At 43.0% G+C, this 16,757-nt stretch overlaps 1 protein-coding gene across 3 annotated transcripts in view; it reads right to left on the bottom strand.

Moving 5' to 3' along the window:
• ARHGAP32 (Rho GTPase activating protein 32) overlaps positions 1 to 16,757 on the bottom strand; it is a 1,522,959-nt gene that overhangs the window by 411,518 nt on the left and 1,094,684 nt on the right. For all 3 annotated transcript variants that reach the window (XM_078681981.1, XM_078681982.1, XM_078681983.1), the window contains one exon: positions 13,295 to 13,444. In XM_078681981.1, the coding sequence (XP_078538107.1) occupies positions 13,295 to 13,444 (150 nt within the window). The remainder of the gene's footprint in view (positions 1 to 13,294; positions 13,445 to 16,757) is intronic.

Genomic DNA, 16,757 nt, shown 5'->3' with positions numbered 1-16,757 from the left:
TATAATATATACTTTTGTGGTGTCCTTTCATTTGGTATTACAGGATTGTATGTGGTAAAACAGCTCGCTTAACACGACCTCTTAAGTTAAGCCTTTAGGCTGCTTAGTCCATGCTACCCCTAGGATAGCTTGTCTAATAAGGTTGACTTACAACCAGACACCATAAGGGTTGTTTGGACTGATACAGGGTGGTTCCAGAATTGGAAACATCATATATCAGGCCAACTTCTCACATTCCTTGTGTGTGCATGCGTGTGTGTGTAAACCGCAGAGTGTATGTCTGTGTGTGTGTGTAAACCTCAGTGTGTGTGTGTGTGTGTGTGTGTGTGTGTGTGTGCACCTAAACCTCAGTGTGTGTTTTCAAACCTCACCTCATTCATTGAATAAGTGTTGGGGAAAACTGGTTCTGAAGTGAGGCTGCATATCTCCCACTTCAATGAGATAAACCCCATGCACCTTGCTTTACATATCAAGCTTTCAGGGGTTGTTAAAGTTGAGGATTTCTTTGAATGTGCACTGATTGGAGATGTCCGAAGACGCAGGCAGAACAGCATGAGCGTAATATATTTGATAATACTGTGCAAACACAATTTTCAACACTCCCCTACGGTATTTCGAAGCACAACAGTGTCACAGCTATTATAAAAAAAATATGATTTCAGGAAGGGGTCAGTGGTTAGGATAATGCGTGTCTGCTTTACTCTTGCACATCCCATATTCCGCCTTGAGGGCTTTTTCCTTGAATCAAGTCGTTGCGTGCTAGCCAATGGCTTGCTTTCATGAGGTCGAGTCTGCAAGTGTGCCTTTATCTGAATATGTGTATGTGTGCATGTATTTGAGTGTGTGTGTGTGTATGCACGTGTGTTGTGTGTGTGTTTATGTATCAAAGCCTGTGTGTGTGCTTGTGCTGTGTGTGTATCTATGTGCATGTATCTGAGTCTGTGTGTCTGTGTCCATTTATCTAAGTCTGTGTGTGTGCGTGTATTTGAGTGTGTGTGTGGTTGTGTGCATATATGTGAGTCTTCATAGGTCTTGGTTCATATGTACGCTTTATATTTGTGTGCGCACTTGGGTGCCAACGTTTGTGTGTGTGTGCACGTGTGTCTGTTTTAGGTGCATATGTTAAGGCGCACTTAGGTGTGTGCTTATATGCACATTTAACTGTGGGTGTATCCGAGTATGTGCACATAACTATGTGGGAACATATCTGTGCATACCTGTGCGTCCGCATCTTTGTTCGTGTCTGTGCATGTGTGTCTTCTGTGTTTCTCGTGTGTTTGTCAGATTGCATGCCCGTCTGTGTTTGTCCATGTGAGTGTGGTTGATTGAATGCGATTTGTGTGCTCACATGTGAGAGTGAGCACACAAGTCTGCTGTCGCTCTCACTTTACTGTCACTCATGCAGTCACTCTCTACTGTCACTCATGCAGTCACTCTCACTCTGCAGTCACTCTCACTCTGCAGTCACTCTCACTCTGCAGTCACTCTCACTCTGCAGTCACTCATGATGTCACTCTCACTCTGCAGTCACTCTCACTCTGCAGTCACTCTCACTCTGCTGTCACTCTCACTCTGCTGTCACTCTCACTCTGCTGTCACTCTCACTCTGCTGTCACTCTCACTCTGCTGTCACTCTCACTCTGCTGTCACTCTCACTCTGCTGTCACTCTCACTCTGCTGTCACTCTCACTCTGCTGTCACTCTCACTCTGCTGTGTGTGTAGGGTGAGGAGTGTGTGAGTGTGCAGGGTGAACAGTGTGTGAGTGTGCAGGGTGAGCAGTGTGTGAGTGTGCAGGGTGAACATTGTGTGAGTGTGTAGGGTGAGCAGTGTGTGAGTGTGTAGGGTGAGCAGTGTGTGTGTGTGTGTGTGTGTGTAGGGGCAGTGTGCGAGTGTGCAAGGTAGGAAAACTCGAACTAAGTCCACCACACACACATAACACCACACACATAAAACCACACACACAACACACACAAACACACACACAAACACACACACACTCTCACCACCACACTCTCACCACCACACTCTCACCACCACACTCTCACCACCACACACTCACCAACACACACCACCACACACGCAACCAAACACAACCACACACCACCAGCCGTCAGTGCACGCTTTCACCGGGCACAAACACCACCAGCCGTCAGTGAACGCTTTCACCGGCCACAAACACCACCAGCCGTCAGTGCACGCTTTCACCGGGCACAAACACCACCAGCCGTCAGTGCACGCTTTCACCGGGCACAAACAACACCAGCTGTCAGTGTAGGCTTCCACCAGGCACACACCACCAGACGTCAGTGCACGCTTTCACCAAACACACACACACACCACCAGCCATCAGTGCATGCTTTCGCCAGGCACATACAACACCAGCCGTCAGTGCACGCTTTCACCAGGCACACACATCACCAGCCGTCTGTGCACACTTTTACCAGGCACACACACCTCCAGCCGTCAGTGCACGCTTCCACCAGGCACACACATCTCCAGCCAACACTACACGCTTCCACCAGGCACACACACCACCAGCCATCAGTGCAAAATTTCTACAGGCACACACACCACCAGCCGTCAGTGCAAGCTTCCACCAGGCACACACAACACCAGCCGTCACTGCACGCTTTCACCAGGCACACACACCACCAGCCGTCAGTGCACGCTTTCACCAGGCACACATACCACCAGCCGTCAGTGCACGCTTTCACCAGGCACACACACCACCACCCGTCAGTGCACGCTTCCACCAGGCACACACACCACCAGCCGGCATTGCACACTTCCACCAGGCACACACACCACCAGCCGGCATTGCACGCTTCCACCAAGCACACACACCACCAGCCATCAGTGCAAAATTTATACAGGCACACACACCACCAGCCATCAGTGCACACATCAATTGTTAGCGCATCCACAATTAACAATTGTGGCAATCGCAGTATGGTGCACTTTACTTTTAAACATATTCATCTAAAGCGCAGCATGCCACCATTGCTACAATTCCAATCCAACCCACATAATTCGACTACACACCACATGCATACACTCCATAACACATGGCTAAAAGACATTGCCATTTACAATGCCATTAGCTCTAACTCAAATAAATCCGAGACCTATTGCATTTCAAATGCTTGTTTTCTTACTAGTGCTTAGACTGGATCTGCATCTGCGATGGGAGGAACGACCAGCTGTCAAGACAAGAATGAAACCACCCGGAAACTGAATCTGCAATGAGACAGCTAGGATATGGGACACGCAGTCAGGCTTATAATTAACCAAGGTGCGGTTTTCAAACTGTGTTTCACTGTTCTCTCATTTACTTCCAGGCGTCTCTGCCTTACCAAATTTTAATATGCATGCATGCATGCTTTCTGAGAAGTGGCTCCGCACCCTTATTTAGGATTGGTCGCATGCTGGATGACTGGCTCATCTAACCGTGGCTCAGAAATACAATGTGAACTTATGATGAATAGGAACACGTTGAGAGGTTCCGATGCGGTCATTTCAACTTAATCCAGTTGAAGAGGATGTGGCCTTACGGCTAGAGCAGCAGATCTCGACGCTGGGGAACCGGGTTCAAGTCTCGGAGAGGACGCTTAACAGCCTGTGATTTTGGGCAAATCACTTAATCTCCCCGTGCCTGACAAAAATGAATGTGTGAACTGGTGCTCATGTAAAGCGCTCTGAAACCTTCGGGTCAAGTTCGCGCTAAATAAAACTCCGGGGGAAAAAACCCAAGGCCAATGTCGGATGATTAATATTGTGGGGTTGATTCCGGGATCTCTTTTTTAAAACAAGATCTTGTATGATATACTTTGTGAGTTCTAGATGTAAATCTATTGTTTGTATTTTTTCCATTATCCTAGCCCATCCCCTCTTCCATACACCTGAGCTTTCCCTGTTCTCATACTTTACCATAAATCGTATCCCATACTAAGCTCCTGTTTGCCTTTTAACATTATATATTTTTGTCAGCCATTATTATCCTCAGTGTTTTTGTATCCATGTATTTTTTTCTGAAATTAGCAAGTTACTGGAGAGAGGTCCACTCAAAGACCAAGTCATTGGGTTTTAATGTAACTTAATTCAATTTTTACCACACAATTATCTTCTTGGTCAACAATGGTGACACCACAGCAAAGTGTTAGTCTTTGTGCAGATCCCATTGCACACCACGTCACTCCACAGCTGCCACCCAAGATAACTTAATTCTTGCCAAAGTATCCCAGTATGTAAATAAATGGCTATGGAGTCTGGACTCCGGATGTTCAGTGGTGTGGAGAATCTTAATGCCAGAGCGCATAAGATCCACTTTTGGGTTAATATGGGATCGTGATGCACAACACCAAACCATTTTGTCAAAGACATTTTCAGAATCAGTGGAGGTATACCTTCCAAACAATTAAGACACTATGTACTCCGACTCATTGCAGTCATAAATGGTGGTACTGCTTAGTATCAGATGATTGATTGACCACATAGTGAATATACATGATTTTTTATGGGAATCAGCCTCTACAACATTGCTTTTTACCACGCAATGCATTTACCACTAATTCATTACCCCCCCCACACACACACACACACACACACATGCGTGCACGTACACACACATGCATGCACGTACACACACACACAAACACACACCAGTAGGGGAACATTTAAATGAAAACAATGTTTTAAACTTAAAATAAAACTGAAATTCACCATTTTCCTCAAATAACTAACTAAGGAGAATACCCTTCTGTTATTAGGACTAGTGTTGGCAAAGAGGCAAATAGCCGTTCAACGGCTTGGGACACAGGGGCCAAAGACAAACAAGCATTGGCATAGCCAATAGGTCTCGCCTTTGGGACCTTATAAGTATTATGTTATGCAGCATAATATCCTTACTGCAGCAACATTAACTGTTGCATTTGCATGGCTAAACACTTATAAGAGCCCAAAGGCGAGACCTATTGACTATGCCAATGCTTGTTATATGTAGGGCCTGGGCGCGAACATCTCCCTTTTAGGTTTCCTCTTTGAAGTTTGAGGACAATGTTAAACAACTGATGGATATTGGAACTGACAAAGTGTAAATGAATTCAGGTGGCTCCATTTGCAAGGTCTTTTGTAAATTTGGCAGGAGTGGCTGGTGTTTGTTAACACTCTATAATCCTCTCAGCACAATAGCAATCGATAGTGGAGCAGGTGCAGAGGCACCGGGGTACAAGGATGAACAATTGCCTTAAATTTGAATTATAATGCCTTATGTTTAAAACAAACCAAGTGGCATTTCACATGTTTTGCCTGAGGTATTAAAGTGTGAGTGTGCGATTCATTTGTGAATTCATCTCGTACTCTAGAATCATTCCGGTTTTGTACTGTGTATTCCCAAAGCGCTTGGTCTCCATATTTACTTCACGTTGTAGCAATGGGTTATTACAGAGCTGTAAGTAATTGTTATACTCCGACAGACTGTACATGTTTATGTTTAATGACAAACTGCTGGTGAGGAGTTTTTATTCCATTCATATGCAAAAGTAGCGCTGTTTTTAAAAATTGTCCTCTAGGCTCTCTATTGTGAAAACGGCCTCTGTTGCGCCTTGAAAAACATTCCACTATAAAGACTGTCGTTTAGAGAGAGGAGCTTTAGTTCAGTGAGTGATTCCTTACACACCAGTTATTGTCAGCAGTTAGAAGTGGAAAAATACTGTATGAACCACTAATGTATTCAGCCTTCAATTAATTCAACTCCTGAGTCTGATGTTTCCAGTTCTTAGCATCACTTCTCTCACCGGACAGAGGCTACTTATATCTTAATTTACATAACTGAAGAGTGTGTGAATAGTATGCAAGACATCTGTAATGGGATCAGTGTATTCTTAGAATGTGGACTGAACGCCGGACGTGAATGTTTCGGGCTTTTAAACCGCGCATCTTTTTTAAATTGAATGAATGAACCAGACATGATGAGCACAGTACATAGCGCCTGGACTCTCTCGTAGCTCCTCGCAGGCAGAGCCTGTAGATCCACCCTCTCCGCTGTCAGCCTGTCTGGTGATTGGAGATCTGTGGAGTGAGTGACTGAAATGCTCCCACTTACATCTAAACCTTTACTGTCAGGCGCATCACAGAATCTGCGCATCTGCCCCCAGGTCCCATGTTCCTCGCACCCACACACAAGCACACCTTTGCTAGAGGACTTTGTTCCCATTCTGGGGACATTCACAAAAACGAGATGATACACCTGGGTAACCTTTAGATCACTTCTGGGAAATCAAGAGGAACCCTTTGCCAAGGAGAAGAGCCAGATAAGATGGGGAGGAATACTGCCCCTGTGCTGTTTGCTGTCTGGGGTTGGCCTGCAGTGGCTGCTTGCTGCCAAGGAAAGGAGAAAAGGACTTTGCTGTTTGCTTTGTCATCTTGAGGAAGATCTCCAAGGGCTTGAAACTGAGCTTGCCTCCTGTTCTGAAGTCTCAGGGACCACCAGCTCCCCTGAATTTCCTTGCTGGGAATTCCAATCTGCAACGAGGTGCCTACTGCTGTTTGGGACCTCTGGAGACTGTTTGTCGCTGGGATCTGGCAAATCGACGCAAGATCGAAGAAGAGTGTCGCATCTGCACTGGTTTTCCGACGCATCGCAGAAGTAACCGTCGTAGCGCCTGCCGCGGCTCGAGAAATTGCCGCCGCCGAACCGATCCAGACGCAAGCCTGCTGTGCAGCTGCACGAAGACAAGCATCGTACCGGATCGACACATCGCATCGAGGCGCCAAGACTGTGGCATCGTTGGGGTCCGCAGTAAGAAACTGATGCATCAACTTCCCACGCAGTAAGGAATCGAAGCATCACCTCCCCTGCGTTGCAGTAAGGAACAGACGCATCACCTCCCCTGCGTGTATAGAACCTACGAATCACCTTCCCTGCGGCCATTTTGTTTGCTTTGCATGACACATCTAAGGTAATTTTGAGAAAAGTGTTGCATTTACAACTTGCATTGAACTGAACTATTTCTACCATTTGAAAGCCTTATTTTTAATACTGTATTGTGGATTTTTGTTGTTTGGTCTTGCTCTGTGTTTAGATAAGAATTCCGTATTTTTCTAAACTGGTGTGGTGTCCATTTGTAGTGTTTTCACTGTGTTAATGTGTGTGTTCACAAATGCTTCACACATTGCCTCTGAGATAAGCCTGTTTGCTCGTGCCAAGCTACCAAGGGACTGAGCAGGGGGTATTTTAGGAGTGTATCCTCCTTACCCTGACTAGAAGTAAGGGTCCCTATTTGGACAAAGGTACCTACCTCTGCCAACTGTAGACCCCCATTTCGAACATCCTCCCATCCCTTTTTGGAATATGTTACATACCCTGTAGGCATCTATTCTTACTTTGTTGTGCCAGAGATTCATATGCTTATCACACTCCTGCCATCTAGTGTTTGGCTCAGTCATTTGGAACTTATTTTCTCCGAAGAAGTCTTTTGAAGGTACGTTGACTCCTCCTTTAGTCTGTATTGTGCATGGTCATCGACTCGTTAGTTAGACTGATTTTTGGCTCATCGGGTGCGCCTAGAAGAGAATCAGTAAAGTAACAGTAAGGATGAACAAGCAAGTAAAGTTTTGATAAGGCTGAGTGTGTGTGTCAGCTGTTAGCGTCTGGGGAGGAGCGTGGATGCACATGAATCTACAGCACTACACGCTACAATTAGATGGCTACAGGGTACGTAACACATTCCAGTCATAACATCTGTTGCCAGTATGTGCATATGGTTAGCATTGAATATAAAGTAGTGCTACCCAAAAGTGGTGGCTAGCCAATAGTTGATGTAGATGTTTGAAAAAGTATTCTTAACCCACTCTAGCTTGTTGGTTAGTTAATACATTGACATAGTAGTGTTTTGTGAAGGTGGGTCAGTTATTCCATGCAGCTGCTTTACAGATATCTGCTAGTGGAATGTTTCTTACGAAAGCCAAGGAGGCACCTTTTTAAGTGTGGAGTGAGTTCTTGTAGTTGTGGGTAGGAATCGCTTAGCTTTGTGGTAGCAAGTTGTTTAAATCTTACTCCATCTTGCAGTTCCTGCTTTAGAGATAGGTGAACCCTTTTGTGGGTTTGAAAAAGCAACGAAAAGTTGCTGTGTTTTGCTAAAGGGTTATGTTATCCCAATGTAGTACATCAGTGCTCCTTTAACATTGAGATTGTGTATAACTCTTTCTGCTACCAGGTCTGGCTTAGGAAATAGCACTGATAGCTCAATGGTTTAAATGAAAAGCAGAAACTACTTAAGGGAGAAATTTGGAGTTTGTTCTTAGTACTAATTTATCTGAAAATTTGAAAGAAAGGTTCGCCCTGAGTGAGCGCTTTGAGTGCACTTATTCATCTAAGAGATGCTAAAGGTCACCAAAAATGCTACCTTCCATGTGAGGAACTGTAGATAACATGAATATAGTGGTTCAAAAGGTGGACCCATAAGCCTGGTTAGGCACTAGCAGGATGGAGGGAGGAATGACTCTTTCTAATCCTTCCATAAAAGATGTAATTATTTGGATTTCATACAAAGACGTGTGGTCAATTTTGCATGTATGCAGCGAGTGCTGCTAACTGCAGTCAGAAAGAGGTATACGCAAGACCTGATTGTTGTTGGTGGAGCCGGAAATAATGTCTTCTACTGTGAAAGAAAGTGGCTGGATTTGTTTACCCATGCAGTAATGGACAAACTTTTTTGCTTTTGGCTGCGTAACATGCTCCTGTGGTAGGCTTACAAGCTTGTTTTAGAATGGCCATGCATTTTTGTGGCAGATCAAGATATCAAAATTCTAAGACTTCAGGAGCCAGATCACTACATTCAGTTGTTTGGGGTTGGGGTGTGTGACTCTTCCTTGGTCTTGAGTTGGAAGCTGTAGCTAAAGTGGCAGCTTTCCATGTGGCACAATCAAAAGTTAAGTTGGGTTGTAAACCATGCTGTCCAGCCCATGTTGGAGATATTGGGATTAGAATGAGGGATGTTTGTGTGAGCTTTTGAACCACGTAAGGAATGAGCAGGATAGGAGGAAAAGCGTAAGCAAATATACCTGACCAGCTAATCCAAAGGGCATTGACTTCTGGACTTTGAGTGAGAAACCTGGAGGCGAAGCTTTGGCATTTTGCGTTCTGTGGTGTGGAAAAGAGATCTATCTATGGGGTTCCTCACCACCGGAAATTTGAACAGAGAGTTGATCCTTCCTGGAACATTTATCGTGGCACCTGGAGCAGACGATGAAGGGAGCTTTTTCCATCACTTTGTGTGGCTCGAGTAGAAAACAATAGCGTCAAAGTTGGACGGTAAAGTCAGACCGGGCCCGAGTCCAGATGGCAGAATGAAAAATGTGGAAAAAACCATTCGATGGTTGTCTTTCGAGTGTTATCTACCAAAGGGTTATGAACCGGGGCGCTAAAAAGGCCCTGTGGAAGGTGTCGAAGCTTCGATCCTAGAGCGCTGAGATGCCTTTTTCTTGTATTTCAGTTAGCACGACGTGCCATCTGAAATAGCATTTGCCTTTTTCTTGTATTTCAGTCAGCATGACCTGCTGACTGAAATAGGAGGAAAAAGGCAAGTCAAAAACTATTGTGAGAACTAAGTTTGGAATGGGAGTGGTATCTCTGTGACATTAGACTGAAACTAAATGACTTTGCCACACATGGAGTTATATCCTTCAAAGACGTTAAAGAGGCATTTTGGAACAGTAAATGAAACATGAAACAGGGGAGGATCGGTAATTCAATAGCAAGCAATAACTAAGCATTATGGACATTGTGGTCCTGATAATTGTGATAAACATGTAAAATAATGACAGTGCTGAAATTAAGAATGCAAAGTTGTCTAACTGTGAAGGATTCACATGCGCAAGAACTGATGAAAATAGTCACTGTCTTTATGCAAAAGATCTGATATAATAATAATAATCCACATTTGTAAAGCGCACAATCACCCGTAAGGGTCTCTAGGCGCTGGGGGGCGTCGGGAAGATTAAGCAAGCTATTGCCCAGAGTCACATGGAGCTGGGCTAATCTGCCGCCGGTGCCGGGGATCGAACAGTGATCCCCAGATTCCGGAGTCTGTCGCCCTGGCCGCGGCGCCACACCTCTTCGTACTGATTGTACTTCGTAACTGATTGCTTTACTCCTACTTTAAATATAGCAACACGTGTGCAATCTGGTCCTTCTTCACTGTTTGGAGCTACGTTTTTAAAAAGATCAGACAAGTCTGCCATCAACGTGCATATGATTAAGGCTCGCAGAAGGCGAAACGTGTGATATTAATAATCTTGCCTGGAATAAAGACCTTTCATTGAAGCACTTCTGGAGGGCCCGTTTGTACAGCACAGATCAGTGCGTGTCTTTTCGTTTGGAATATATATATATATATATATATATATATATATATATATATATATATATATATATATATATATATATATATATGACGCTCAAACTCTTCGTATGTAGCTCAAAGAGGCAGCACTCACAAACCAAGAGGTGTCCAAGTTATTTATTAAGGAACAAAAAAGCACAGACGCGTTTCGGCGTTAGCCTTCGTCAGTGTGTCACTTGTTACTTTCAAAACATCCCATACAAATACAGAAGTCTGCAAAAGTTGACATAAACATAGGACTGTAACCCTTTGTGCCTCTATGGGCGCCATATTGGAAGGGTGTATATCCAAATGTTGGATCTGTTACAATTCATCCCTAAGTGCTAAGGTGAGTTGAAAATAAAGCCGTGGATCGGCTAATGTCCTATGTTGAAAAGTAAATGTCATATTTACAGAAAAAACAGTGCAAAAAATAATAACAATAACTCTTGTCTCAAACATACAAAGAGAACGTTCAAAATACATACAAAGAGAACGTTCAAAATACAGGGACGTAAGGGAAAAAGTTACATATGTAAGTACGATATATCCAGTGTGGTCAAATCATCCTTGTGCTGATGTTCATTACTCATTACTCTGGTTATTCAAGACCCATGATGGGGAGCAGCATAAGAAACAAAGTGAGAAGGAAAACCTACTTCTCTGTCCTATCAGGTTCCAATTTGAACCAATCACACTCCGTACATACATATTTCCATATATTGCATATATACATATCTACATAGTTACGTCCTTACTTTGAACCCGACGGAACGGGTAAAGCGCAGTCTAGTGGTCTTCTACAAGGAATGCAGTTAATACAGTTAATTTAATATCTATATCATTCCAGCAAGGAGAGTTGATATTTCGGGATTTCTTTTGGTGTTATTCAGATACAGTATTTACACTATCCACAAAATATACAAAATATACATTTTACAAGATGTACAGATGGTCTTCCAACTGGTAATGGACAGAGGGTGCTTATCATTAGTCCTACTACAGGCCATAGTTCTATTTCCCCAAATGACATGAAAGCTCCTCACCGCTGTTCATCCCTCCCGGATGTTTAGCCGAAAGGTCTACGATATATCTGGACTCGAGTCTACGGAGTCTCCTTAAGCGGTCGCCTCCTCTTGCATTTGGTGGGACAATGTCCAATCCAAAGAATCGCAGTTTAGTGCGATCTTTGTCATGTTCCTCAGCAAAATGCCGAGCAACCGGGTATGTAATATCTACTTTTTCGATTGCTCGCTGGTGTTCAAGAATCCTCAGTTTGAGTTCCTTTATAGTACTGCCGATGTAGCTAAGGCCACACGGGCAGACTAGGCAGTAAACTACAAACTGTGTACTGCATGTGATGAAGTGCTTGATTTGCACTGTCTTGCCGGTGTCTGGAATGATGTATGACAGTACACGTTTGCTGCCACTGCAGGCCTTGCAGTGACCGCAAGGAAAGAAACCAGCCATCTGTTTTAAAGAGTTGGTTTTAGGAGGAAGTTTGTCTAGATGACTCGAGACTAACCTGTCATTTAATGACCTTGCCCTACTGAACGTAATTAAAGGATGTACGGGTAAGTCATCCTTTAATATACTGTCAGTCTTCAGTATATGCCAGTTCTTGTTAAGCATAGCCTTCAGATCTTTCGCTCCTCTGGAATACGGAGTGATTAGTCTGAATTTTCCACTCTCTTTGTTGATGTCTCTATTCCTCGTCACGTTAGGATCAGCTGTGACCAATAAAGTATTTCTCTGTATCCTCCTTACCTTATTCAGGGTCTTTTTCAATAAGGTATTGCCATAGCCCCTCATTGAAAATCTCGCTAGGCACTCCGAGGCAGCCTCTGTGTGTGTGTGTGTGTGTGTGTGTGTAGACGTGTGTGTGTGTGTGTGTGTGTGTGTGTGTATATATATATATATATATATATATATACACACACACCACACACACACAAACACACATTATGGTAGGGAGTAAACTTACCTTAACTATAATTATCTTCATGTGAAAGACATGAATGGTAAAGGCCTGTGCAGTAAAGTCATTAATTTTGGTTGCAGTGCAAGGAAACGAAGGTGGGCCGCAGAATAAGCCAGTTTACTAAATTCTGCAGTTTATGAGCAAAAAGAGGGAGTAAGTCCATAAAAGGTTTAATATTGAATGTTGATCAATTGGGGGGAAAGTATACTCTACTGAAAATCACTAACTGTTGTTGTAAATTGAGAGTTGGCAGCCAATTGTTGCTGGGTAGTGAGAGTTGGAGATGTGTGCTATCAATGTGGCCAGTCAGAGAATAGTTCAAGCATCCAGATTCTGGATGAAGTGCTCTGGAAGTCTCAGGTAGATGCTGCTGAGAGTTGGAGATGTGTGCTATCAATGTGGCCAGTCAGAGAATAGTTCAAGCATCCAGATTCTGGATGAAGTGCTCTGGAAGTCTCAGGTAGATGCTGCTGAGACTTCCAGACAAATAACTTGATCAGCATGGGAACTAATTGGACATTAATTAAAAAAATTCTCACCCGAGTAGTTTAGGAAAAATAAATATTGTTAATAACCGATGCAACATTGCGAGTCAAATAGAAGTCAGCTTCAAAAAGTAGTGTGATGTGCTTTAAGGAAGTGCTTTTCATAGCTTGTGAGACCTGATATCCAATGGACAAGCATGAAGTGTATTCCTCTTTTGATTCTAGCACTTTCAGGACATTCACATGAGGTAAAACACACATAACCCCCTGCAGCACTACTCCACACGTAGATACAAACAATACTTACATCTATTGCATTTTTTGTTATCTGTTAATATCACAAGATTTTGAAAGATAAGGATAAGGAATTAATGTTCCAGTTTCTGTATCTTTTGCTAACCCTTCTAGAGAAATATGTCAGTGGCAAGCAGTGTTCAGTGTTTCTCACCGTCATAGCCAGAGTTGAGGAGGTGCTCCCCGAGGTCGCATCCAAACACCCGCTCCTTCAGGATCCCCCGCTGCTTCAGTTTCTGCTTTGTAGGGCGGGACTTCATGAATGTGCGAAGGAAGGTGATGAGTTTCCCGTGTTTTTTCGACACTGTAGTGCAATAGGACCCGGAGGAGAAAGAGGAAAAGAGAATTTGTGACACAGCTGCCTATTGATTGCATGAATGAACTTATTTAGTCAATGGTAATCTGAAACTACAGGACAATTATTTTAAATAGTTTTAATGTAATAACTGTCTACAAATGTACACTCTGTAAAACGATTCAAGTCTGTTGACAACTTTCGTAACAATACAAACATGTGTACACAGAAATGACACAGATAAATGTCCACTTGAACAAGGACACCCAAAGGACAGTCCAGGAACAGGGCAGTCTGTGTTTCTAACACATTGACACCTTCATATAGCTGAAGCATTTCCAAAAGCATGAGTGGCTGGCTCTATCTGCACTTAACCATTCATTCATTAAATGAGCATGCCCATACAGACACAGCTCTTCTGCACCATGTACAAAAAGCTATGCAAGGACTGTTGAATGGGTATTGAATTTGCTCTCCGGCCAGAAACAGTGAGGAGCAAGTGAATGGCGAATAATGTGAATATATCCTACCACCACCAGTAAACACTAGTGCAGAAATTACTTGAAGAAAACCAAACATGCCCAAACAAAGGGTTCATGCTATACAAGTGACACTGCCGAGTGCTCGAATATCCCAAAACCTATAATTATTCTATAAAAGCACCAGAAATACAACACACTGTGCTAGGTTGCTGGAAAAACTTCAAGGGAGGACGCTTCTTACTACGAGCAACAGTATTAAAGTAACACAACACAAATCATGGGTGAAAAGCACACTAGATACATAGAAACACCTTTGTGTTGCACATCTCGGATTCCAGTGGTTGTGGTAAGGTCTTAGCTGTGAGCCTTTGTGTCCAGATGCCATTCAAGAAGTGTCTGTCGAGTGCTATACTTGCTTTTCCGAAGCGAGGTTTAATTCGGTAATTGGAGAGGACACATTAGATCTTGCCTCAGAAAATGATTAGGCAACAGTTTGTTTATCATCATCATTTGCATTCTCTGGCAAAAGCACTTTCCACCCACGTACTTGCGTTGATAACTTTCTTTTTCACCCCTACTAGTCTTTCTCCTCCAATGACCCTAGCGTGCTCCATCTCACCCAGGTGAATAGATGACTCAAGAATAGTGTTTATCACCATTTAGTGACAAGAGGAAATAAAGCCCAATGGAAATAAACAATAAAAAATCAAAACAATCAACTTCGTATAAAAGAAAAAAAAAAGACACCTTCTTGGGCTACAGTTGAGTGCAACGTGGTTCCTTCCTAAAGGCTTTCTTTAAACTTTTACTGGAGTTCCTAACCAATACCGACACTCTTCTTTATGCACCCCTTAATAGTATGCTGCATTAATATTTATTTAACTTAGTTCAGTTTTAGTTTAGTTTTGAAAACGTAGCAACTTCTTCAAAACAAAAATGATGTACAATGCGCTCTTTTATTATATTTCCTGCCATGGGGTAGTGGGGACGTCAGGGAGTGGGTGGAAAAAGGTAGCATATAAAAGATCCTTAGCTCCTCCAATTATAAATATAATAACTGATTAAGTTGTCACACTCTTCTTTAACACATTTGTTAAGCAAACTCAAGGTATTACGGCAAAAGGCAGAACTCGATGATATATCACATTTGTTATAAGTACTTAGACATTCAAAGTCATCTCAGCTATTCAGCAAGAGTATGTAACAATACATAATTTAAATAAGAAACACCAACAGATCGTCTTCCCTAGCAAATTAAAACATGCAGAAATCTTGATCCTGTAAGCCTCAAAGCGTCACTCACCTCATGGACTTTACAAGGACGAAAGGCTGAGTTGGGGTGCATGGAATCTCAACCAGTCCCATGCTTGTACAGTATTGTGCAGTGGGTGCATTAGTCCACTACGACATCTCACCGAACCAATACTTTTTGGGAAAAACATTCCTGGGTACGATCCCACAGGGAATGTCTCTGATTAAACCACTAAGATAAACAAGTACTGATAACAGTATTTAAACAAGCACTGGCATAGCCAATAGTTCTTGCCTTTGTGTCCTTTAAGTGTTTAGCCATGCTTCCCTAAGTCCTGGCTTTTTTTTATTTTATTTTGAAGGTTTTATATAGCGCTAGCTCCGCCCGAGGGTATCAGAGCGCTTTACATAAGCAATGGAAGTACACAATAAAAAACAATATGGTAGTTGGCCGAAACGGGTTATACAGCTGTTCAAACCAATATAAAATACAGGGAATAATTTAGGGAAACAATAGTGATTAAAGGTACATATAGGAAGAGATAGAGAAGCAAGTTGCAAGAACCAGAATGTTATTGTAAATAGTAAATTTAATAGTATGTCAAGGAGGATTCAAAGGACATAGTAGGTAGTGAGTGGTAAAGAAAAGGGGGGAGAGGGAGGCGACAAGTGAAAAATGGGGGGGTGAATGGGGGAAGAGGGAGTAATCTAAGGAGGGAGGAGGAGAGGTAGTCAGAAAGGAGATCCAGGATTTAGTTTCCCCAAAATTTAGTGAGCAAATGAATTTTAAGGTCTTTTTTGAATCTGGAGTAAGAGGGGTTGCATCGAAGGTCTTTGGGTAGGGCATTCCAAATGGTAGGGACCTTACCAGAGAAGGAGCGGGATTTCGAAGCAGCTTTTTTTGAGTAGGAGGGGAATGAGAAGAAGAGAGTTGGTGCTTCTCAGTGTTCGGGCACATCCAGCTTTTTTAAGTTTAGTTGAGAGGTAGAATGGGGTCTTCTGGTAAAGGGCTTTGTGAGTAATACAGGCACTTTTATACGAGGATCTGCCTTCAATGGGGAGCCACTTGAGAGACTTGAGGGCAGGGGAGATGTGGTCCAAGCGTTTACAGTTTGTTGTTAACCTAGCGGCGAGGTTGAGAACGGATTTGATGGGGGCCAGGTGGATTTTGGGGGTGTCAGAGAAGGGCATTTCCATAGTCTATTTTGGATAGAACAAGAGACTGGATAATTATTTGAAGTCTTCAGCTGAGATAAAAGGTTTGATTTTTTTGAGATGCCGGAGAGTGAAGAGTGCACTTTTTGCTAAGTTCTTGAGATGGGAATTTAGTGTGAGTGTATTGTTGATGGTGATGCCAAGTGGTTTAATCGCTTACTCCTGAAATTCAGGAGTAAGCTTGTAAAGCATAAGAGTAAGATCCAGCTGCAACTTTGGTAATCGTGCCCAAAGTGTTTAAATATATTAGTGCATGCACGAATGTGTGTGCATGCAGCTCTATGATAGCAGTTATTAGCTCATTGTGCCAGATTACTATTGTAAATTATGAACTGCACAGTAACAAAAGGATCTCTATGACAACTGCAATAACC

The sequence above is a fragment of the Lissotriton helveticus genome, chromosome 3_1 (assembly GCF_964261635.1).
Source record: "Lissotriton helveticus chromosome 3_1, aLisHel1.1, whole genome shotgun sequence".
Classification (NCBI taxonomy): domain Eukaryota; kingdom Metazoa; phylum Chordata; class Amphibia; order Caudata; family Salamandridae; genus Lissotriton; species Lissotriton helveticus.
This window is presented reverse-complemented; position numbering and strand designations above follow the sequence as displayed.